At 48.9% G+C, this 23,795-nt stretch overlaps 1 protein-coding gene and 1 long non-coding RNA gene across 4 annotated transcripts in view; one reads left to right on the top strand and one right to left on the bottom strand.

The window, feature by feature from the left end:
- The first annotated feature begins 481 nt into the window (after positions 1–481).
- Positions 482–22,462, top strand: LOC135174755 (uncharacterized). 3 transcript variants are annotated; one of them, XR_010302073.1, is made up of 4 exons: positions 482–694; positions 16,873–16,991; positions 20,511–20,705; positions 21,948–22,462. It is a non-coding gene; the product is annotated as an uncharacterized LOC135174755 (long non-coding RNA). The 3 variants fall into 3 exon arrangements; XR_010302072.1 differs by having other exon boundaries at positions 16,873–17,034; XR_010302074.1 differs by having other exon boundaries at positions 16,870–17,034.
- Positions 1,598–23,795, bottom strand: part of LOC135174753 (potassium voltage-gated channel subfamily KQT member 1-like) — a 393,404-nt gene continuing 371,206 nt past the window's right edge. Inside the window, 2 exon segments of the mRNA XM_064142287.1 lie at positions 1,598–1,760; positions 1,763–1,844. Of these exon segments, the coding sequence (XP_063998357.1) occupies positions 1,696–1,760; positions 1,763–1,844 (147 nt within the window). The 3' untranslated portion in view covers positions 1,598–1,695.

The raw sequence follows: 23,795 nt of genomic DNA, 5'->3' as shown, positions 1-23,795 counted from the left end.
GAACTGACAGGCAGCACCTGGACACCAGCTGAACATTATCTGTGGATCTCATCTCAGCACCCTCACACTGAAGAACTTCCTCCTCAGATCCAGTCTAACCCTGCTCTCCCTCAGCTTCAAACCATTCCCCCTTGTGCTGTCTCTAGACACCCTCAGGAAAAGTCCCTCTGCAGCTTTCCTGGAGGATGCCTTCGGGGAATGGCAGGCAGCTTTAAGGTCTTCCCAGAGCATTCTCTTCTCCAGGCTGAACAACCCCAGCTGCCTCAGCCTGTCCTCACAGCAGAGGTGCTCCAGCCCTTGGATCATCTTGTGGCTTCCTCTAGACTCTCTCCAGCAGCTGGGGACACCAAAACTGGAGGCAGTATTAGAGATGGACCCATTTCACAGTGACTAAACCAGCCAACAGAGGCGCTCGATTTGCAACCAGATGACAAGGAAAAGCTCCGGAAAACGTGGCATTGAAAATGCTCCCAAGCAGTTTATTTAGCAGTGATGAGCCTCCATCAGCAGCCTGTGCAGCTCTGCTTCCTTTAAGCGCCGCTGCTACTCCCAGTCACAGCTGCAGCCCCTTATGACTGCAGCCCAGCTTGCCTGACTTGAGCCCAGCTTTACAGGTATTTTACAGCCAGTGGCCACGCAGCTTTTTGGTGTTAAAATGCTGGCAAGTGGAAGCAACAAACACTGCTGAACGAAGGTAGGAGCTTGAGAACCTTTTGCATACCAGTCATCAGAGTAGGTGATAGCTATTAGAGTGTTCTTGTGCTGGGAGCCCACGCAGATGCTATCTCTCCTGCCTGTCTGTTCTAACATGCACCCCATCTCATCTCATTTGCAGCCCTTTGCTTTAATTAGCTGCAGTCTTTGCTCCAGTCTTTCATATGTCAACCAGCCTGTGTACACCTCAGCTGGCAGTCTGTTGTCTTTACTTTGTCATTCACACTAGCATATAAACCTGCCCTTCTTCTGATCCTCACTGCTTGGTAGAAGTCAAAACACGCTGTTTGATTTTCATGTTCACTGATTTCCATTTGTTTCATGTTCAAATGCTGCTTCTTTTCCTCCTCTTGGCCGTACTGTGAGCATTGAACTCAGCGATTCATTACCAAAACCCCATTCCTGTCCCCCTTTCCCTTCCACCAATGGGTCATCCTAAGCCTGGCTTGGATGCTTACCTCAACAATGCCCCTATGCATAGGCAGGGAGTTTAAATGGGGCTAGCTGCATGGGACTGCTCTAAGCTGTCAGAGGTTAGCTAATAATGGCTAAAAAACAGGTGTGGAACTTGTGTGCCATCCCAGGGTTGTGTCACTGGCTTGCTGCTGCTCTCTCTTTCTCTCTCTTTCTCTCTCTTTCTCTCTCTTTCTCTCTCTCTTTCTCTCTCTCTTTCTCTCTCTCTTTCTCTCTTTCCCTCTCTCTTTCCCTCTCTCTTTCCCTCTCTCTTTCCCTCTCTCTTTCTCCCTCCCTCTTTCCCTTCCTCCCTCCCTCCCTCCCTCCCTCCCTCCCTCCCTCCCTCCCTTTCTCCCTCCCTTTCTCCCTCCCTTCCTTCCCTCCCTCTCTCCCTCTCTCATTTAAAATTTAAACTGCTAGAGTGGAATATTTAATCTCACCCATGAAACAGATGAATTCTGAGACACTAAGACTTAAAAGTGACCATACATAAAGGAATGGGAGTGGGACATGGCTGTCCACTGTCTTTCAAATGTCGTGGTTCACTGGGAGGGAATCTGAGGTTGTTTATAGCTGTCTGACAGGTGGGAAGTGGGGCCTGGCATCTGTGGCTGATCCTCACACTGAGCCTGGAGCATGTTCAGGATGTCATCTAGCTTCTGGTCCATCTGCATGACCTGTTAAGGAATGAGAAAGCAGACAACTGTGAAACGGTTGCACATGTTTCCGGTGAGAAACATTTGCTGGCCACAAGCACTGGAGGGATAAAGCCTAGTAGGGATGTTGAGCATCTGAGAACCACCACGTGCCCCTCTGAGTTTTGTCTAGCCTGCTGCTCCCTAAAAGTTGGATGATGCTGCAAAGTCAGAGGGAAGGGTGTAGAGCCATGCAAAGTGGCAGCAGAAGGACAGGACGTTGCTGGCCTGAGGACCTGACCGCTTGAGTCAGCCATTGGTCTCTCTGCCTTTTCCCAAGCTTGCCAACTCCTTTTGGTGATGATGCATCCTGGAAATATCTGCCCTGAAACTCTCTTTCATTCCTTGGTTCATCATGAATGTTTTTTTCCCCATTACCTCTCCCAGCGTTTCACCACCCTTAGTTATAGGACATCCATCATGCTTTCCATTACTGCCGTGGGAAATGAAGCATCTCCCCTCCCTTTCAGACTGCAAGCAGCTGCCTCTGTGCTACCTTACAGTCAGAGATCCCAGCAGATAGGGTGGTTATGGCCATCATTAGAGGCTAACCTGCTGAAAAACACAGCACAGTACCAGAGACTTAATTTTTTAAGGAACAACTCTTGTGTAGGAATCCTGATGTGCTCAGACATTCTCTCATTTCTTTGCTTTCCAGCTGGAATTTCTTAGGCATAGTCTATAGGAAGAGGATGCTGTTCTAAATATTATTATTATTGAGCATGAGAAGCTCCCTGTGAGCTGGTATTGCCCTCATGCAGCCCAGAAGGCAGCTGTGTGCTGGGCTGCACCCAGAGGAGTGTAGGCAGCAGAGCAAGAGAGGGGATTCTGCCCCTTCACTCTGCTCTGCTGAGACCTCATCTCCAATCCTGCCTCCAGTTCTGGTGCCCCCAGCACAAGAAGGGCACAGAGCTGCTGGAGTGAGTCCAGAGGAGGCCACAAAGATCACAGTATCACCAAGGTTGGAAGAGACCTCACAGATCATCAAGTCCAACCCTTTACCACAGAGCTCAAGGCTAGACCATGGCACCAAGTGCCACGTCCAATCCTGCCTTGAACAGCCCCAGGGACGGCAACTCCACCACCTCCCTGGGCAGCCCATTCCAGTGTCCAATGACTCTCTCAGTGAAGAACTTTCTCCTCACCTCCAGCCTAAATCTCCCCTGGCATAGCTTGAGGCTGTGTCCTCTCGTTCTGGTGCTGGCCACCTGAGAGAAGAGAGCAACCTCCTCCTGGCCACAACCTCCCCTCAGGTAGTTGTAGACAGCAATAAGGTCACCCCTGAGCCTCCTCTTCTCCAGGCTAACCAATCCCAGCTCCCTCAGCCTCTCCTCGTAGGGCTGTGCTCAAGGCCTCTCACCAGCCTCACCAGATGATCCAAGGGCTGGAGCACCTCTGCTATGAGGATAGGCTGGGGGAGCTGGGGTTGTTCAGCCTGCAGAAGACTCTGAGGGGAAACCCTAGAGCTGCCTTTCAATACCTGAAGGGATCCTCCAGGAAAGCTGCAGAGGAACTTTTCCTGAGGGCATCTCGAGATAGGCCAAGGGGGAATGGTTTAATGCTGAGAGAGAGCAGGGTTAGACTGGATCTTAGGAAGAAGTTCTTCAGTGTGAGGATGGTGAGACTCTGGAACAGGTTGCCCAGGGAGGCTGTGGCTACCTTCTGCTTGGGTGTGCTAAAGGCCTGATTGGCTGAGGCCTTGAGCAGCTGAGTCTAGTTGAGAGGTGTCCCTGCCCATAGTGGGGAGGTTGGAGGAGCTGATCTCTGAGGTCCCTTCCAGCCAGAGCCATTCTGTGGTTCTATGATTTTTGAGCAGGAAAAGGCCAGTCTGGGTTTTTCTAAGGGATGCTGCTTTTATACTTCCTACTGCTTTTTTGAAGTCCCCTGAGTGCCAAGCAGGCATTACCCTGCTCCATTGGCAGAGTTTGCCTTCATTGTAATGGCATCCCACTCACCTTAGCATCAGCAGGTGGGAGGGGCTGGGGACTGTTGATTGCTCTGCTTTGCTCTAAAGGCAAAACTGTGTCCAGCATCATGTAAGCATCTGGGATTGCCTCTAATGATGCCTGAACACAGTGCATCTTTGTGTAACAGATGAGTCCCAGAAGAATGAGCATTTTGAAGAACATTGGATGGTTCACTTTACAGTTATCTGCTGTGAAACTCTGAGCCTCTGAAAACTGTGATCTGTCCCAGTGGGTCCAGCAAAGTTTGATAGCAAACCTTTTAAGGCAGTATCAGATCTAAGCTGAGCTTTCATGAAAAAGAGAGACAGAGGAGGAGAGAGGGAAAGGTTCTGAGCCTGTTTCTATGCAAAGATAACTTTGGGAATAGCCATTGGCAGCATGGAGTGAAAGTTTAGCAGGCTGAGACTGCTTTAGAAACCAAGGCACAGAAAATCACCACCACTTTCCCTCCCCTCTGCCTTTTCTCACTGCAAGTGTTGGCTCCCCTGGGGGCCACTCAAACCTCAAGGTACCAGGAGCTTATTCAAGTGCCATCACTTTGGCAAACACTTTTCTCTCCTTTATACAACCTGCTAGGGGAAGTATCCCCGGTAGAAGGAGAGCTGTGCTCTTCTCTCTTCCATTTCTTCTTTTGTGACTGCTGTCTTTTAGTGGCAAAGCTCTTCTCCTTGCCTCCACTTTAGTGTGGGTGTCAGCAGAGACAGTATTTTTAGGCACCAAGGAAGGAATATTTAGGGCATAGATTAGACATCTTAGCCCTTCACTATGATTTCTGCCCAGGTGCTTTCAGGTGCACTGTCTGAGCGGTGACCAGGGAGGGCAGGGCAAAGTGTATGGACATGGGAGAATGTGAGATGCTCCCTGAAGCCCCTCTGAGTGAGGGGTAGTTGGTGACAAGCCTGAGCAGCTTGAGTAGACATTGACACTCTTTGGTTAAGGGGAAGGGACCTCAGGGTATAATCTGTGCCTGATAGAGGTGCAGCCACCTCCCAGCCAGCCTAGCCCCACACCACGAGTAGCATCTCTGCCTTCTCTCCTAATTAATGAGCTGCTAGTTGACAGTAGCCAGTGCTGCATGTGGCATATCTCTCTCTCTTCTGGGATCACTGACAGAAGCACTGCCAGAGCTCTCATCTCGGGTGCAAGAGCTACATCTTCTGCTCAGCATTAATTTGGCTGGAAGTCTGGGAGTCACAAGGAGTTTAAGGGTTAAGCAGCATGGAATTAATTTTCAAACCACAGCCTTTATTTTCTCCTCTGTTCTTGAAAAGCCTGTTTGGCTGATGCTGGTCATGACTCAACAGAATCTCTCTTAAGCAGAAATGTTGCACGGAGCAGAAACTGAAGCAGAGCTAATACATTACAAGAGGTGTAGGCTGGGAAATGGGATCAGGCAGATGAAAGATCTTTTGGGGTTTCTTTTGTGAGGCTTTGTTGATTTTGATCTGAATGCTTAATCTCAGATAAGGTATCCCTCCATACTCCATATCATTCCAACTTGATGTATTTCTCTGTGTTTTGCCAACTCAGTGAAACAATGTGATGGGGAATAATAGCTTTATGCTCCTTTCTTTACAGAAGAGGAGGGTGGAGAATGTAAATACTCATTTGCAGGGAGAGAAAACGAGAACTCCATACACATGGGAGTAGATTACACTACCCTTCTGTCACACCTTCCACACCAAGGACCTGCAAAGGTGTCCTGGACATTAACAAATGAAGCAGCTCAGTTCTCCTGTCAGCTATCTACACAGGAGGGCTTTCATGATCATTTCTGAGATCAGAAGCAGGACCCTGCAAATTAAGCAACCCATAAGATGTGGTCTGTAGCAGATCTCTTCTAGTCCTTAGCTTTGTATTTTATGCACAGGCTCAAGACAGCACTTTTTGACTTCAGATGCTCTAAAATATGCACTTTCTGACTTCAAGCGCCCTAAAATGTGCCTTACTTTGAGCATGCACCTAAACAGGTGCAATTTTAGTCAGGAAAACAACAACCCCCCCCCAGCCCAACACTTTCTGACTTCAGGTGGTCTAAAATGTGCTTTGCTTTGAACATGCATTTAAACTGGTAAAACTTTAGTCAGGAAAACAACAAAAAATCCCCCTCCAGTCCAACTCTTTCTGACTGCAGGTGCCATAAAATGTGCCTTGCTTTGAACATGCACCTAAACTGGTACAACTTTAGTCAGAAAACCAAATTGTGATGTACCTGATGTAAATGGAAGCCTTTAAACCAGAAGTCAGATTCAGAGGCTGATTAACTATGCAATCACAGTGACAAGAGGAGAGCTGTGGACACTTCAAGGCTTGCCTAAAGTCAGAAAGATGTCCTGTCCTGCAGGACTAGAAGTCTTCCTACAGAGGTGAAGGTTTTCCCACAAGTCTTGGGTTTAGCTCTCCCCAAATCTACTCGGCAGGCTTTCACAGAACCACGTTAGAGGTTGGAAGGGACCTCCAAAGGTCATCGAGTCCAGCCCTGCTTTACCTTGCCTTAAGCCCAAAGGGAATGAGTTGGTTTTGAGTACTACAGCCACACCAGCGTGCAGGCAAAGGGTTAAGTTGTGCAAGATGTTTTTCAGCTGAGTAAAGTGAGAAGCCATCCAGGACAGGCTGCAGAGTTTCCAGAGAGATGTGATACGGCCCCTTGCAGGCTCGGTGGAGACAGGTGAGTTTGGCAGCTGTCCACGGGCAAATGGCAACAAAACTTCTGTTCTCCCACAGCACAAAAGTGCTCTGGAGACCATCTATAAAATTGTTAAAATGCTTTTATAGCCTTTCAACTGCCCTGTAGAAAGGAGGCTTGCAAAAGCAGTTTAAAATATTGCACTGTTGTTATTGGTGCTGTGAGGTGAGCTGAAGGAGTGTTGAAATGGGCATTCATTTTAACGTCCCCCTGTGAAAGGGGGCTGGACTCCATGGTGACATGCAGGGCTGCTAGACAAAGGAAACGTCTCTCAGCCAGCTCCAGAGAGCCACAGCAAGCAGTGGAGGCAAACTGGGTCATTCAGCTTGTGAGATGCAGGGTGTCCCCTCCTTCTGAAGGGCTACAAGGCTGGTGAAGGGCCTGGAACATAAACCCTATGAGGAGAGGCTGAGGGAGCTGGGGGTGTGCAGCCTGCAGGGCAGACCTCATTGCTGGCTACAACTACCTGAAGGGAGGCTGTAGCCAGGTGGGGTTGGTCTCTTCTGCCAGGCAACCAGCAACAGAACAAGGGGACACAGTCTCAAGTTGTGCCAGGGGAGGTCTAGGCTGGATGTTAGGAGGAAGTTGTTGTCAGAGAGAGTGATTGGCATTGGAATGGGCTGCCCAGGGAGGTGGTGGAGTCACTGTCCCTTGAGGTGTTCAAGCAAAGCCTGGCTGAGGCACTTAGTGCCATGGTCTGGTTGATTGGCTAGGGCTGGGTGCTAGGTTGGAGTGGATGATCTTGGAGGTCTCTTCCAACCTGGTTGATTCTATGATTCTGGAGCACCACTTGGAGGCTGCTTTTGAGGCTCTCCTTCTGAGAGCTGGTGTCTCTAAATAGCCTCTTTTCACCCCTGTGGGCAGAAATGCCCTGTGGAGAAAGGGACTCTAGGAATGGCAGCAGTGTGGAGGAGGAGGAGGGTTGGATTGTGCAGGGGATTTGCCACATGCTGGGCAGATTCCTACCTCTCCTGAGAGCTTTTCTAGTGACGTGGTTTGCACATGCACACCATAAACAAAATGCACACTTGGAAAACTCATCTGGAGGAGCCACATCATGGACTCCCCCAAATCCTCTTACTTTAAGCCAGAAAAATCCCTCCCCCCAGGTTTTGCCTATCTTTTAAAGATGATTTCTAGAGGCTGGGCAAGGCAATATCGATTATGTGTGTGAGACACTGACTGGAAGTGTTTTCAGAGGAGTAGCAGAAGGGGAAGATGCTCTGCTGGGGCACTCAAGTCAATCAGCAAACCCACAAACTCACTCACATGTTGCTAAGGAGGGGGAGATTGGTATCAAAAGCTAAACCCCACAAATCAAATAAAGTTGCTGTCATCTCTGTCAGGCTCTGCACTCCTCCTGCCTGTAGCAGTCCTGCAGGAACTGATCACAAGGAACTGAGCTCTGCAGTCTTTGTGCAGTTGCCTGCTACATGCCTGCTACGTGGTACTGAGGACTATAGAATCATGGAATGGGTTGAGTTGGAAGGGATCTCCAAAAGTCATCCAGTCCAGCCCCCTCTGCAGTCAGCAGGGACATCCTCCACTAGAGCAGGTTGCTCAGAGCCTTGTCCGGGCTCATCTTGAGTATCTCCAGGGATGGGACATCAACTCCTTCCCTGGGCAACCTGTGGCAGTGTTCTAGCACACTCATGGTACAGAACTTGTTCCTCACATCCAATCTAAATCTGCTCTTCTCTCACTTCAAACCATTGCCCTTGTCCTGTCACAGCAGGACTTTGCAAACAGTCCCTCTGCAGCCCTCTTGTAGCCTCTTCAGGTACTGGCAGGCTGCTCTTAAGCCTCCCTGTAGCCTTCTCTTCTCCAGGCTGAACAACCCCAGCTCCCTCAGCCTGTCCTCACAAGCAGAGCTGCTCCAGCCCCCTGATCATTTTTGTGGCCTACTCTGGACCCACTCCTTCAGCTCCATGTTCTTCCTGTGCTGAGGGCTCCAGAGACAGACACAGCACTGCAGGTGAGGCCTCACCAGAGCACAGTAAAGTGAGAGAATCCTCTCTCTCCATTTCTGGCCATGCTGCCATTGGCCTTCTGGGATGCAAGTGCACACTGTTCTCTCTTATCCAGCTTCTAATCCACCAGCATCCCCAAGTTCTTTTTTGCAGGGCTGCTCTCAATCTCGTAATCTCCCAGTCTGGATTGGTATCTAGGATGGCACTGACCTTGCACTTTGCCTCTATTAAACTTCGTGAGGTTCTTCTCAACCCACTTCTCCAGCCTGTCCAGGTCCCTCTGGATGACACCCATCTTGTCCTTCAGTCTTATCAACCACACCACTCAGCTTGGTATCATCTGCAGACTTGCTGAGGGTGCCTCAGTCCTGCTGTCAATATCATTGCTGAAGGGTTCAACCACCACTGGTCCCAGTAGGGAGCCTTGAGGGATGCCACTTCTCATCTAAGATCTAGCTCATAGCAGAAAACAGTATCAATGTAGTAAACCCAGTTGTGGTTTGGTTAGGCAACAACATTGCCATGGTACAGATGTTTCCACTTCTGACTCCTGTAACAGACTGATTTAGCTTAAACCAGTTGTCCAGGAAATTCACCGAATCACAGAAGGGTTTGGGTTGGAAGAGACCTCCAAAGCTCACCCAGTCCAACTCCCCTGCAGTCAGCAGGGACATCCTCCACTACACCATGTTACCCAAAGCCTTATCCAGCTTCACCTTGAATATGTCCAGGGATGGGGGCCCAACAAGCTCCCTGGGAAACCTGTTGCAGTGTTCTGGTTTTCACATTCATGCCATTTTGTTCTGCTGGCCAGGGCTGTCACATGAGTTCTCTTCTCCTGCCAGGTGGTGGACTGGCTTGATCAGCCCCTGCAAAGCCTGTGTTTAGCTTTACATGGTGACAGCCACACCCAATTATTCAAACATGCTAATTGCCTGTGGTAGGGTTCGAAGCCTGAATGGTTTGGTTTAGAAATTGGTTTATTTTTAGCATGTCCCTGAGTGGATTTATTGCTGCCCAGAGCCTGCTGAATCTGGGAAGGGCAATCTTTTCTCTCCTGCACTGCCTGCAAAGCTGTCTCCTTCTCACCTTGCCTGTCCCTTGTTAGAGAAATTTCCCCAAGATGAAATGCTGAAGCCACTGAAACAGGTTGGGTGTTTTTTTTTAGGTCTTTTTAACATGACCAGACAATGGAGATGTTGATGTAGCTTGTTGGTAGCTGCCTGTACGGAAGCAAATGGCCACAGAAGCCATAGAGACCATGACTAGCTTGGGGAGATTTCTCTTGTGCAAGGTGTGGCTTTAGTGCAGCCTCTGTGAGCCTGGTCCAACAAAGTGCTCCTGGATGGGTTAGCTTGAAGCACATGGAGGATTTTGCTGAGTTTGACAAATATGTAAGTGCTTTGCAGGACTGGAGCCAGAATGCTCAAGCAGCTTGCAAGACTTCCCCTTTAGGGAAGCTTTTGGAGTGTTCTGAGGTGCTCATACACACTTATGCACAAAAATGGATCCCTGCCACCGCATGTTCAAGAGTCTGAGGAGGGATAATTGGCATCTACCATGGCACCCTTTGTGAAATGGCTTTGGCATTCATATTAGCAGCTTGTATCTCCTGTTAAAACTACCACAACAAGAGGGTTGTGATGGACAGGCTCCCATTAACCAACTGGTTTTTGGGATGAGTTGTAACAGATTTGCAATGGTCCTGAATCCTAAACTGATGCTGAATCCCAAAGTGAGGTTGCCAAGTGGGATGTATGCAGGAAACACCTCACTGTGGCATCTCAGTCTCTCTTATCCAGCTGCCAGCACTCTCTGCCCCAGCACTGAGTTGGGCACCACCTAGCCTCATTCTGCTGAGGGTGCAAACAGCACAGAATGAGCAGCTTCAGCCAACAGAAGCTCTAGGGTCAGGTAAACAGCTACATGAGCAGAAGCTCCACAAAGCCTCCTTCTATGACAGCAGACCCAATCCTCCATGAACACCAACAAACACAGAAACCACCAGACTCTCTTGTTTGACCCATTCCATTGTACCCCTCAGCAGATAGCAGTTGTTTGTTTTCATTCCATGAAACTTATCTAGATAAGCCCACAATTTTCCAGGCCTCCCTTCCTTTATCCCAAACATCCCCACCCGTTCTTAGGTCAGGTGTTGTAACCTTTGGTGGCCTAGAATAGAGTAACCTTTATTTTAAGCGTAGCTTCATTTATTTTGGTTTCCATTTACCTTTCCTGTTTGAATGAAAACAGAAAGGTCTATCCCTCTGCACTTTGTTCCAGGGGTATTTCCTGCCAGGACCCTTTTGGTGAGCATTGTATTTTTATCTTTCCTATGCCACAGTCGCACTGATGAAGCTCTGCAGCCAGACTCTTGTCTGGGGCTGCTGCTTCTGGTGTAAGATGTCGTTTGCTTAATCACTAAGCAACTCTCAAGAGTTCAGCCCTGGGTTTCCAAAGCAGGCCTGCAGAGAGGCTGTTTCCAAAGACCTGCAGTGATAGAACAAAGGGCAATGGCTTCCATCTAGCGCGGAGGAGATTGAGACTGGGTGTTGGGAACAAGTTCTGCACCACGAGGGTGCTGGAACATTGCAAGAGGTTGCCTAGGGATGTGCTTGGGGCTCCATCCTTGGAGCTGTTCAATGTCAGGCTCGGCAAGGCTCTGAGCAACCTGCTGTGGTGGAGGACATCACTGTTGAATGCAGAGGGGTTGGACTGGATGGCCTTTGGAGGTCTCTTCCAACCCAGCCCATTCTGTGATCCTGTGGTCAGCACACAGGTGCTATGAGCAGTGCTGCTCCTCCAGTCAGTGTGTGATTTATTTAGTTTGTTAAGGGAACCCTGGCTTCCTAAGCAAATGAGGTTTAGCTGATGATGTATTTCTGTATGGCTGATGATGTCTTTGTGCCTAGCTGATGAGTTCTTTGTGTATGTGCTGCCACAGCAGCTTTGGAGGAAGCTGGCAAGCTTCAGACACCTTGGCCAGAGAGAGAGTCATTACAGATAAAATGTTTATTTGGACAGATTTCTTCAAGTCCAGCCCTTGGGCAGAAGACTGACATCCAAGTTAGTGCCTCATTGAAGGAAGGGTGGAAGAGGAAGGTGACCTTATGTTATTAGACCCCAGAGAATCCACACAGGATACTATGATTGCAGAAAAATCTTTCTCCAGCTCTTGCCTCCTGTTAGCCTCAGACAATCAGCCACAAAATGCCACAGGAAACCAAGCAGTATAATTCTTGGTGCTCCCAGATGTACCTGCTTGTGGCTGAAGAAATTCAGGTGGTGCCACTCTTAAAGTAACTTTCCCCACAGCCTCTGGCATGCAGCAGCACTCTGCTGGTGGCTGTGATGTCACCACCGCTGGAGCTTGTCTCATCCTGCACCTGTGTGTTTGTTTGCGGCTAGGGCTTGGGTTTTGCCCCTGATTTTCCCTTGGCAGGTAAATCAGACTTTGCAGACCTCACCTTTCTCTGGATTTCAGTACATAAATGTTTCTTTCTGTTGCTCGTTCTTTCCCCTCCCCCAGATGCTGCTCCCTGTAATCTTGCTATCATCTCCTTTTGCGACATCACCCTTCAGCCACACCCTGAATGAGGCACTGCTGGTTCTCAGCTCCTCCTGCGCTGTGGCTGCAAGTCCTGCCGCAAGACCAGCGCGGAAAGCAGCAACACAAACAAATAACAAAGCTGGTCCAGCCTTGCAGGTGGATCTGCAGCTACTGTGAGTCACACCTGAATTTCACAATAAAGCACCCTTGGAACTCATGCTCCAAGGTGCTGATTAATGTAATTCTTTTTTTAATCTCTAAATAATACTGGACAGAGAGAAACAAGAAAAGGCAGCAGGGATGGTTTCAGTGATGCTAAAGGAGCGCTGGGCACCTCAGCCCTTCACGGGCTGGAGGTGAGAAGCTCAGCATTTTGGAGGAGTGTGATGAACTCAGTGCTTGTGCCTCACCTTCTGAAGAGATGGTATCAAGCCTTCCACACTCTGATTGCTTTGCCTTTACTTTTGGTGTTTTGGAGCTCTATTGGATCTCCTCCTTGAGAACAAAATCTAACCCCACCACCCTTATGGCCAGACAGGCTCCGCCAGTTCCTGTGATGGGGAGGACTCCTTGGACCATGCTGCAGATAATCTGTTTCTTCACAGCTTAGTTGTGCAGGTTGCTTACAGATGCCCACATCAGTGGGTGAATTCTGATACTCTAGGCCTGCTGACCTGGCATCTAACTAAGATCTACTTGGCACAGCTGGCAGACTATGTATGATCAGGTGCCATAAATATGCCTTGTTGTAGAACTCTAGAATAGCTCAGGCTGGAAGGGATCCCAGAGCTCATCTACTCCTACCTCCCCACTAGGGGCAAGGACACCTCTCAGCTAGAAGTCAGCTGAGGCCTCATTGAACCTGGCCTTCAACACCTCCCGGGGGAGGCGTTCACAACCTCCCTGAGCAGCCTATTCCTTTGTACTGAAGAACTTCTCCAGTATTAATACAAAAACGCCCTCCACTGATGCTTGCCTGCACAAAGTTTTACTTGAAATTGCCAGGCAATCTTTTCTGCTAGGCTGGCAAGAAAGGCAAAGAGACAGGGAGAGAGGGAGTGTCACTACTGGGAGGAGCACAAGCATTACGGTGATGGTGATCTAGATAGCAAGACATGTAGGCACTAGAAAAGCTCCAGCCAGTTGTTGTAGGACTAGAGCAGGACTTCATCAGCCCAAGCTCCAGTCTACTCTTTGGCATAGCCCCTATGTATCAAAAATTCTACCACTTCTTATCTTTCTGACATGAAATCACGTGAAATTGGTTAGATCTGAGTCTTGGTACAAAACAGAGGACGCAGACCTGCAAAGCAGGAATCTCAAATGGGAGCTGAAATGTTTGCTGTAGGAAGTGAGTTGTAGTAGGAAAGAGAAGATCAGTCCTTGTTGGAAGAGCACAGGAGGAGAGAAGATGGTGGTGCCCTTCTGTCTTTCCTACTGTTGGCTCTTTGAGGATGGAAATGGATGTGGCAGAGCAAAGCTGGAAGTGTGGCTTGGGAATCATGCCAGGAAGAGAAAAAGAATTAATCAGGAAGCAGAGTGCTGATTGCCTGGAGATCAGATATAAGTCACTGTCTTTAGGGTTACCTTACTGCAGCAAGTTGACTGTGGCTCCCACACCCTTTGAAAGGTGCTGCAAGTCCTGATCTGGGGACACTGCACAGCTTGAGAAAGAAGCTGCAGAAGCACAACTTGGTGTTGCATGTTTAAAAAGGGGAGAGTTACAAACCATCACTGTTTGCTAATTACAACACAGAAATCCCAAACAAGGAAAATATTACCAGAGAGCACTGACTGAGAGTGTAGCACTTTCATAGGATCATAGAATGGCTCAGGTTGGAAGGGACCTCAGAGCTCATCTACTCCAGCCTCCCCACCTTGGGCAGGGACACCACTCAGCTGGCCTCTTGAGCTTGGAGCAGAGGAGCCTGAGGGCTACCCTCATTCATGTTAGTAAAGATGTGCAGGGCAGTGTTGGGAGATTGAAGCCAGGCTCTGCTCAGGGGTGTCCAGTGACAGGACAAGGGGCAATGGGGCAAGCTGGAGCAGAGGAGGTGCCACAGGAACGGAAGGGAAAACTTTTTCCCTGTGAGGATGCCAGAGCCTCAGAGCAGGCTGCCCAAAGAGGTTGTGGAGTCTTCTTCTGTGGAGACATCCCAAAACCACCTGGATGTGTTCCTGTGTTCCTGCCCTGGGTGCTTCTGCTCTGGCAGAGGGGTTGGAATGGATGCTCTCTGAAGGTCTCTTCCAGTCCCTGCCATTCTGTGATCCTGTGCCTGCCTGGAGATCAGCAAAAGCCACAGGTAGGAGCTGTGCAGGAAAAAGAACCACACAGCAAGAAACAGCCCAAGACTTGAGCTGAGACTGCTCAGCAACTGGAAGGTTTGAATGGTGTGTGGGATGTGACAGCATAAATCAGTGCACAAACTGGCTGTAGTTACTCTAACTGTGGATGCAGAACATTGCAAGAAGTTGCATGGAGAATTAATATGAATAAATTTGGTTTTCTTTAATCTCCTCTTAAGCTAGAGAATGAATTGCATAATGCCTTCTGTAACTAAAGAGATGTCACTGGGCATTCATAACACTGAGTGAGAGCAGTAGATTTTCCAGATCCAGAATCCCAATGGTGAACACTTTCCATTGTGAAAAATCTGCATGGCTGCATCCCCAGGGGAGACTCCAACAAAGCATTAATTACAGCTAAGAGAGGGAGGTGTCTGCCTGTGAACTCTGCTGAGCTGGATGGATTACCTATGAGAGCTGGCATTAAGAGGCCAGCTGTGTGAAGGAGCCTGTGGCAGGAGTGCTGGTGTCTGATACAAACAGCAGGAGCCAGGGCTGGAGATGCAAAGCCATAACTGTCAGATAGATTTCTTCCTCGTGAGGCTTATGCTAAGTCAGCAGAAACCTGCTTCAGTTTGCTGTGGCAAGGCACTGTACTGTTAATTAAGACAAAAAAGAGTCAGTTATGCCTCCTATCACTCTTACAGCTCTTTAGCCTTATCCTGCAGGGAATACTGCTGGGGAGAAGAATGTTCTAGATCTTGCTTGGAGAAGCAAACATTTTTGCATGCCTTTTCTTCCTCTCTCCCCCCCCCATCTAAATGGCAGAGAAAAAGCAGAGCACTGAAAAGGGACGTGTATGAACATGAACTGTGTGAGGTGCAGGGATGGGAGAATGGCCTGGTGAGGTTTCACTGTCCCAGCATTCCGTAAAGGAATTCAAACTGGTGCTGCAATTTAATTAAGGGTTTGGGTTCCTGGCCCTTTTGAGGTTCTAGAGGTGGAACTGGGAAGCTGTGGAGGTCTTGATGCAATTTTCTGCCACGGGAGAAATTGGATCTTTTTCATCTGGCTAAAATTCAGTAATAAAACAGGCACCTGTTGGGGATGCTGAGAACCCCACAGATTTAACTGCCTGGCTTCACATCTGCTTACTCTTTTATTACTCTTACTCACCAGGTACCATGACTTTGATCCCTTTCCTCAGCAGAATCTGTATTATGTCTAAGCCATATTTAACAGTGCCTGGGTTATTTGTTGTTTCCTTGTTCCTTTAGAAGGAGCTTGTTGAACTCCATGTTGAACAAGTTACTAGTGATAAGGAAAGTGAGGTCATAGAATGCTAGAATGGTTCAGGCTGGAAGGGACCTCAGAGCTCATCTCCTCTAACCTCCCCATCATGGGCAGGGACACCTCTCAACTAGACTCAGCAGCTCAAGGCCTTCTCCAACCTGGCCTTCAACTCCCCCTAGACAGGAGGCAGCCACAACCTTCCTGGGCAGTCTGTGTCACCCTTGTACCGAAGAACTTCTTCTAGTAAGATATCTGTGCTTTTGCTGATGGTTACTTTAGAAAGCTTTAACTGTCATGTTTTAATGGATACTCAAAATCTCAGCTGCTTGCCTTTCTGCACCAGTATGGTGTAAAGCAAAAATGACTTCACCAGTGACATGGAGGCTCTGGTTTTGGCTGCCTGACCACTGTGCTTGGTTTCCTTCTTTGCATGCCCAGCCCTGAAACCAGGACAAAGGAGTGTGTTTATCCCTGCCTCTGCTGAAAGGCATGGCCATGCCTGCCCCAGCTGCACCCTCCTGCCCTCCCTGTGTTACTTAGGTCCACGGTCCAGCCTTGGCTGGACTCAGGAGCAAGCCCAGGAGAGCTGTGCAGCACAGTAAAGAATTCCCAGCTGCCTCCAGCCTGGATCCCAGGGCCAGGAATCCCTCTTCCTCCACACTTGAATGACTCTTTTTCCTGCTTGTGGGTTATAAAAGAACAGAGAGAAAAAGCAGGCTCATATCCTGCACTCTAGCTGAAGGACTGTGCACCTCACCAGAAAAGCCAAAGTTCTTTGAGCTGCTTTCCCTTACCTCTGTTATACTCAGCTGAAAAGTCCATGATAAGGCACATAACTGTTTCTTCACTAGGATTGTGAGCTAAGATTTTTATTACTGCTGATTAGCAAGAGGATTTTTCTATCCTGCAAAACTACCCCAAATAAAAATCAATCCTCCAGACTCCCAGACCATGCCAAATCTGGGTAAAAGCAAACAAATCGATTTTTGCCATGAAACCTGAATATTTCCCTTTATTATTAGCTACTAATTTGCAGAAGTGAAACTCACTGTGAAGTCTTTGGCCCACAACTTCTCATCTGGCAGACACCAAAATACTTCTGTTCAGATCTTCGCTGATTTTTACTTAGTGTAGCTAAAAGGTTTACCCAAATCCATGTGAGCTTTTCCTGGAGTACAGCAGCTCCTGCAGATTTGGCCAGGGAGGATGTGTGTGGATGCAAAGGCTCCTGCCAGTTCAACCACTTGTGACTTAGCAGGTGCCAGAAGCAGATGTGGCCTTGCCCCAGGAGCCTGCCTTGCCTGTGCAGCCTATGGAGAAGAGTGGGAGACCTTCAAGCCAGGAGCCAGGAGGTCTCTGCTCCTCTGAGACACTCTGGTAGGGCCAGCAGGCCAGAACTGACACTGTGCTGAGCTCTGTGGTGAGTGGATTCATTCTGGTGGTGATGGGGCAAGATGTCTGCGCTTCCTTTCTCCTGGCCAGAGCAGCTACCCCACTCTGCACTAGCTGCCTGCTGCCCTTTATCACTGGCAGGGAGTGGAAGTGGCACGATTCAAAATGCTTTTGTGTGGTGCATTTTTTGGCAGCCTGCTGTTTAAGAAGCTTTTCTATATCCTGATAGCCTCAGGTGGAGCGCTGTGAACATCCTAGAATGGCTCAGGTTGGAAGTGCCCTCAGAGATCATCTACTACAACCTCCCCACCATGGGCCAGGGTTGCCTCTCAGCTAGACTTGGCTGCTCAAGGCCTTGGCCAGGTGCATGCCTGGGTGCAGGGCTTCCTCCCATCTCAGGAACTTGGTACTCTTCCTGCCTCTTTGACTTGGCCATGGTGCATGGCATTGCCCCACGTACCAAGCCTGGACTGTTGGGCTGCATAAGCATCACCGTTATTCTGGGGCTGGAGCCCTTCACCTCTATCTCCAACCCCTACAAGAGAGACAGAGGGGAGCAGGACCCATGTGTGGAAGGGTCTGACAGTGAAGACTTGCACATCCACGCTGCCAGCCAAGGCATGGTGCCCCTTCCCAGCCTCCTGCTGATTGTTTCCCTCCTAATGGCCTCTGCCAGAGACTGTGGTGAGCCAGGCGAGTGACCGCTCAGCTGAAGGCGTTTGGGGTGCTGTAGTCCGTGGCGGAGCAAACGCAGCAGTGGAGGATTTCAGGCAGGGTTCTGTTTACCCACAGTCACTGGGCACAGTATCACAGTATCATCAGGGTTGGAAGAGACCTCACAGATCATCAAGTCCAACCCTTTACCACAGAGCTCAAGGCTAGACCATGGCACCAAGTGCCACGTCCAATCCTGCCTTGAACAGCCCCAGGGACGGCGACTCCACCACCTCCCCGGGCAGCCCATTCCAGTGTCCAATGACTCTCTCAGTGAAGAACTTTCTCCTCACCTCCAGCCTAAATCTCCCCTGGCGCAGCCTGAGGCTGTGTCCTCTTGTTCTGGTGCTGGCCACCTGAGAGAAGAGAGCAACCTCCTCCTGGCCACAACCACCCCTCAGGTAGTTGTAGACAGCAATAAGGTCTCCCCTGAGCCTCCTCTTCTCCAGGCTAACCAATCCCAGCTCCCTCAGCCTCTCCTCGTAGGGCTGTGCTCAAGGCAGAGTTTTGAGCTTGTGCAGGGTTTTGAGCCCAGACCCAGGCACATTTGGCATTTGGGGAGTTTTGCTTTGGGTTTGGTTTTTTTCTTTTGCACAGAGATCCAAATCACAATGTAGGCTCAGCAGGGAGGAACCAATGTAAACCAAAACTGCTGAGTTTTGCACAGCTCTAATTATAATCTCTTCACAGCCCTGGTTTTATTTATTATTGTTTGACTGTGGTAGCAGCACGGGGCTCCAACGGGCTCCGGGGCCACGCTGTGGTAGGTGTTGTAATGGCAGAAGGAGGCAGGATCCCTGGCCTGAAGAGTTTATAATCTAAATAAACAAACCAAACCAAAACAGAAAGATAAAGAATGAGGGAAAGACATGAAACATGTAAGCAAAGTGATTAGGGGGTGTTGGCAAGGCAGCTGCTTTGCTGAGCGTCTCTCTCACCCCCACAGAAAATTGGATCTGTTCACCCCATGCACTATTCAGGGTCAGGGCCACGGTTTCCAAAGTGCAGCAGGAGATGATGGGATGCAGGAAATGAAGGCAGCAAACAAAGGTGGTGGGGGACAGCAGCAGGATTTGCAGCCCACAGGCCAGCCCCACCAGGTTTTGTCTTGAGCAACGTGGTCTAGAAGAAAGTGTCCCTGCCCGTGGTAGTGGGTTGGAATGGGATGATCATTAAGGTCCCTTCCAACCCAACTCGTTCTAGGACTTCAGAAGGTGGGAAATGGGGAGGGAGCAGCAGGGAGGATGGAGGATACAGACATCAATCTTTAGTTTGGTCAGGTCAGGAAACCTGGACCACAACAACCTGGGAGAAGCCCCCGGGCTGCCTTGTGCTGCAGGTTCCTCCGTGGCTGAGCAGGGCTAAGAATATTTCCCTATCTGGCGTAATTCCTCCTTCTGAACTGCTTTGAGAGACTCAGGTGAAAGCTGTTAGAGGAATGCAAAGACTGATTTTTCATACAGCTCTTCACATATTCTTTTGACTGCCAAGTCATGGCTTAATGCCAGAGATTTCAGAGATGCACAGATGCCTCTCACCATGATACAAATACAGAAATTTATTTATGGAAGAGCCCAAGGTGCAGTTTCTGGAAATCAAACTAAGTGAGATTTTCTAGATCTCTGCATGGCAGCTTAAATGAACAGCCAGATCTGCTTTACACAGGCCAGTACCTGAAGGGACCCTACAAGAAAGCTGGGGGAGGACTTGTATTTACAAGAACTCGCAGTGCTAGGATGAGAGGGAATGGATTGAAGCTGCAAGAGGGGAGATTGAGACTGGAGATTAGGAAGAAATTCTTTACAGTGAGGGTAGTGAGACACTGGAACAGGTTGCCTGGGGAGGTTGTGGATGTTCCCTCCCTGAAGGTGTTCAAGGCCAGATTATTAGATGGGGCCTTGGGCAACCTGGGCTAGTGGAAGGTGCCCTTGTCTGTGGCAGGGGACTTGGAACTAGGTAATCTTCAAGATCCCTTCTAACACAGCCCATGCTGTGATTCTATGACTTAAAATCAGGGCACTTACTTCTTTCAAACTGGGTTCCAGAGTCTAGCTCTGAGTTCCTACTTGAAAACGTTTGGCCACAAGCTAGCTGGAAACTTCCTATCTTACAAGAAGTTTGTGATGACTGCTTTGTTGTTTTGGGTTATTTTTTTCCTTCTAGAATTTAGGTGAAGGTTTGGAGCAGTAGTTTTACCCCAATTATTCACCCTTCTGAAGCTATTAATTAAAACAAACAGCTCTCCGAAGCCAGTTCTCACAATGAGGAAGATTTATATCTTGAAGCTGAAGTCTGTTTTCTCACTGCCTCTATTTTTCAGGCTGTGTAAACATCCCAGTTTGTTATTGCAGCAATCAGCAGCACAGGCTCTCAGAGCTCCTTGCCAGCCTTGTCATATTTATTGTTTGTCCCGAAGCGAAGCGATCAGATGAGAACCTTGGCTTAGAGTTAAAGAAAAGAGATGTCGCTTTGTGCTGGGCTACAAGGGTGGTGAGAGGAAGGAAAAAGCACAAGCAGAATGCCTCCTCAAGGGTCCAGACATCAGGCAAAAAAGAAGTCCCCACATGGATGATTATGAGTGGTTTTTAAACCTCCTCCTCATCATCATTTGGAGTGGGGGAGGAGGGGGCTGACTCACAGCTTCTGCCTGCCAAGGCATAGCCATGGCAGGGGTTACTCAACGCTTCAGAGCTGCCCAGAGGTTTCTCTCACACCACGTGTTCCTTGTCACCAGGTGCTGGGCTCCTGCCACTTTCATTTGAATTTAATTCCATTTTATTTTTCTTTTAGAACAGCTTTCCTGAGGCCTTCGTGTATGAAAATATCCTCTGCAAGGAATTACATGGACTTGGCAAACAGAGGCAGCAGACCAGTCCTGGCCCTTCCAAATGTGACAGGATCCCCTCAGTGTTCAAAAATAAAGAGAAGAAAGCCAGAACTATCGAAAGGCCTCAGCTGCCAAGCAGGCAGCAAGTCCAGAACAAGGTAAAGCAAATGTAAGCAGTCTGTCATTAAGGGTGTTTTTCAAAAGCCCTTTTTCCTCAGCAGTGAGGTGAGTGTGAGGGGACAGGATGGCAGCCATCCAGGGGGACCTGGGCAGCCTGGAGAAGGACTCTCCTGAGGTTCAATAACACAAAGGTCCTGCACCTAGGTTGGGGCAATCCTTCATACCAATCCAGGCTGGGGGATGATGACATTGAGAGCAGCCCTGCGGAGAAGGACTTGGAGGTGCTGCTGGAGGAGAAGCTGGAAAGGGGCCAGCAGTGTGCACTTGCAGCCTGGGCTGTATCCAAAGCAGTGTGGCCAGAGATAGAGAGAGGTGACTCTGCCCCTTGACCCTCCTCTGCTGAGACCTCAGCTGCAGTGCTGTGTCCAGCTCTGGTGTCCCCAGCATAAGGAGGACACAGAGCTATTGGAGAGAGTCCAGAGGAGGTCACAAAGATGATCCAAGGGCTGGAGCACCTCTGCTATGAGGACAGGCTACAAGAGCTGGGGTTGTTCAGCCTGGAGAAGACTCTGGGTGGACCTTAGAACTGCCTGCCAGTACCTGAAGGGATCCTCCAGGAAGGCCTCAGAGGGACTTTTCCTGAGGGTGTCTAGAGACAGGACAAGGGGGAATGGTTTGAAGCTGAGGTAGAGCAGAGTTAGACTGGAGCTTAGGAAGAAGTTCTTCAGCGTGAGGGTGGTGAGACTCTGGAACAGGTTGCCCAGGGATGTAGTGGCTGCCTCCTGCCTGGGTGTGTTGAAATCAGGTTGGAAAAGGCCTTGAGCAGCTGAGTCTAGTTGAGAGGTGTCTCTGCCCATGGTCGGGAGATTGGAGTAGGTGAGCTCTGAGGTCCCTTCCAGCCTGAACCATTGGTAGGATTCTGTAATTCTGTGTTTCCCATACTTGTGGAGCCACAGCTGACCAAGCCAAGGCAGTGCTGTTCTGAACAAGTCCTTGTACTTGTTCACAATGAGTCAAGACTAGGGTGTCCACACCTGATGAAACCAGCCTATACCAAGGGTCTTCACTCTACTGTGTCTCAGCTTGTGTGAACTGTTAGGCAAGGCCCACCATCATCTTCTCAAGGTTAAAAAGGGAGGTCTGAGGTGACCTCCAGCCAAATCATGACATGACCAGTGCTGATGTCCACAGAGAGGTATGAAGGTAAACAGCCTGACCAACTGGGAAGTCCCCAAAAGGAAGGATACACTTGAGCCTTCTGGTTTATTACTCTTCCACAGATGGATGAAGGGGAAAAGGCAAGGAGCTCACAACAGCTCACACCGTACAACTGTGCCATTAAACTTCAGCACCACTGAAGACTTTGGAGGCTTCAACTCAAGAGTGCCTCACCCAGACAAAATCTGCTGTAAAGACAAAGTGTCTCAGACAGACTTGCAAATGAAAATGGAACTGTCTACACTGTGCTGGTCACTTGTGCCATTTTATTTCATCCTGCCCTTCTGAAGAGGGCTCTTGTGCCAGCAAACAGAGCTTCAGTTTTCTTGCTGGAGCTCCTGACGCCAGTGATCCTCCACTCCCAAGCAAAGCAAAGCTCTGGGTAAGTCATAGGGTCCATTTGTTTACTTTGCCTGTGGCAAGAGCTGGGTTCATCAGGTCAGTTTCAGTAGCTGCTAAAAGGTCTTCCCATTTTTTCTGGTGTCATATGGCTTTTGCCATTTTTTTTTCCTCAAAGCAGAGAGTAACCAGGGACTGTTCAAAATATAATGCAGTAAACAACATTTTTCTGCACCAAGCTCATCCTGCAAATTCATTCATTTGCATTTCCAGCCCTTTCAAGTGAAGGGATCCGATGGGTTATGGATCACATCATCTAAAACTGATTCCAGAACTACTTGTTCGTAGAAAAGGGGAAAATGGAGGTGGATATCCTAGGCTGATAGGAAAAAAAAAGGAGATTTTTAATGAATAGAAATTATTTTACAGCTGCTGTTATTTCTGTAAGTTCAAAGCCTCTGGACTCATCCACACTGGTCAGTTGTGAATTGCTCCTTTGTTGCTGGTTCTGGCCAGGCTGATTTCCCATTGCTGCCTCATCTGATGGGTTTGGGCTACTTCTATTATTCTCCCAGATAAGGGACCAAGGAGCCTGTACTCAAGTTTGCTGTCTGCTGGCATCAGCTGATTTACTTCAGATCCCTAAAACTGAGCAGTTCTGCTTCTTGAGGTTTGTGTGCTTAGAGAAAGGTGAGAGGGACAACAGCATCCTGGGATGCATCAAGGAAAAGTGTGTCCAGTAGGGCTAGGGAGGTTCTCCTGTTCCTCTGCTCTGCCCTGCTGAGACCATAGCTGAAATACTGTGCCCAGTTTGGGGCTACCCACTTCAAAAGAAACAGGGATCTTCTGTAGAGAGCCAAACAGAGGCTACAAAGATGATTGGAGGGACTTGAACATCTCTGCTGTGAAGAAAAACTGAGAGACCTGGAGCTGTTTGGTCTAGAGAGGAGAAGGCTGTGAGGAGATCAATATCTGAGGAGTGGGTGTCAAGATGAAGGTGCCAGGCTCTTTGTGCTGGTGCCCAGGGACAGGATAAGGAACAGCAGGTACAAGCTAGAACACAGATGGTTCCACCTCAACATGAGGAGACATTTCTTTATGGTCAGGGTGCCAGAGTCTTGGAACAGGCTGCCCAGAGAGGTTGTGGAGTCTCCTCCTCTGGAGACTTTCCAAACCCACCTGGATGTGTTTCTGTGTGACCTGCCCTGGGTAATCCTGCTCTGGCAAGACTTGGATGCACTCTGGAGGTTCCTTCCAGCACCTAACGTTCTGTGATGCTGTGATTCAGGAAAATACTCTCTTGGTCTACAGCCAGCATGTCTTAAATGTTGCTCCTGAGAACTAGTCCTGTGCACAGGAATGAGTTAATGCTGAGGTAACTTTGTCTATAGTTTGCCATTAGCCATGATTATTGAGTCTGCTGCCTGGCCTTAGGTGAAATTACAAAGCAAAAAGTCCAACCCAGTGGCAATAGCAACAAAGCACAGTGAGTTCTGGCAGCCTCTGCAAGCCCTGTCAATGCAGGAAGCAATAGCTTACAAACAAGTTTTATTTTAATCCCTGCAGGACAT

This window comes from Pogoniulus pusillus, chromosome 4, assembly GCF_015220805.1.
Source record: "Pogoniulus pusillus isolate bPogPus1 chromosome 4, bPogPus1.pri, whole genome shotgun sequence".
NCBI classification, from domain to species: domain Eukaryota; kingdom Metazoa; phylum Chordata; class Aves; order Piciformes; family Lybiidae; genus Pogoniulus; species Pogoniulus pusillus.
The sequence above is the reverse complement of the archived record's forward strand: the minus strand, read 5'-3'. Positions and strand labels throughout refer to the sequence as shown.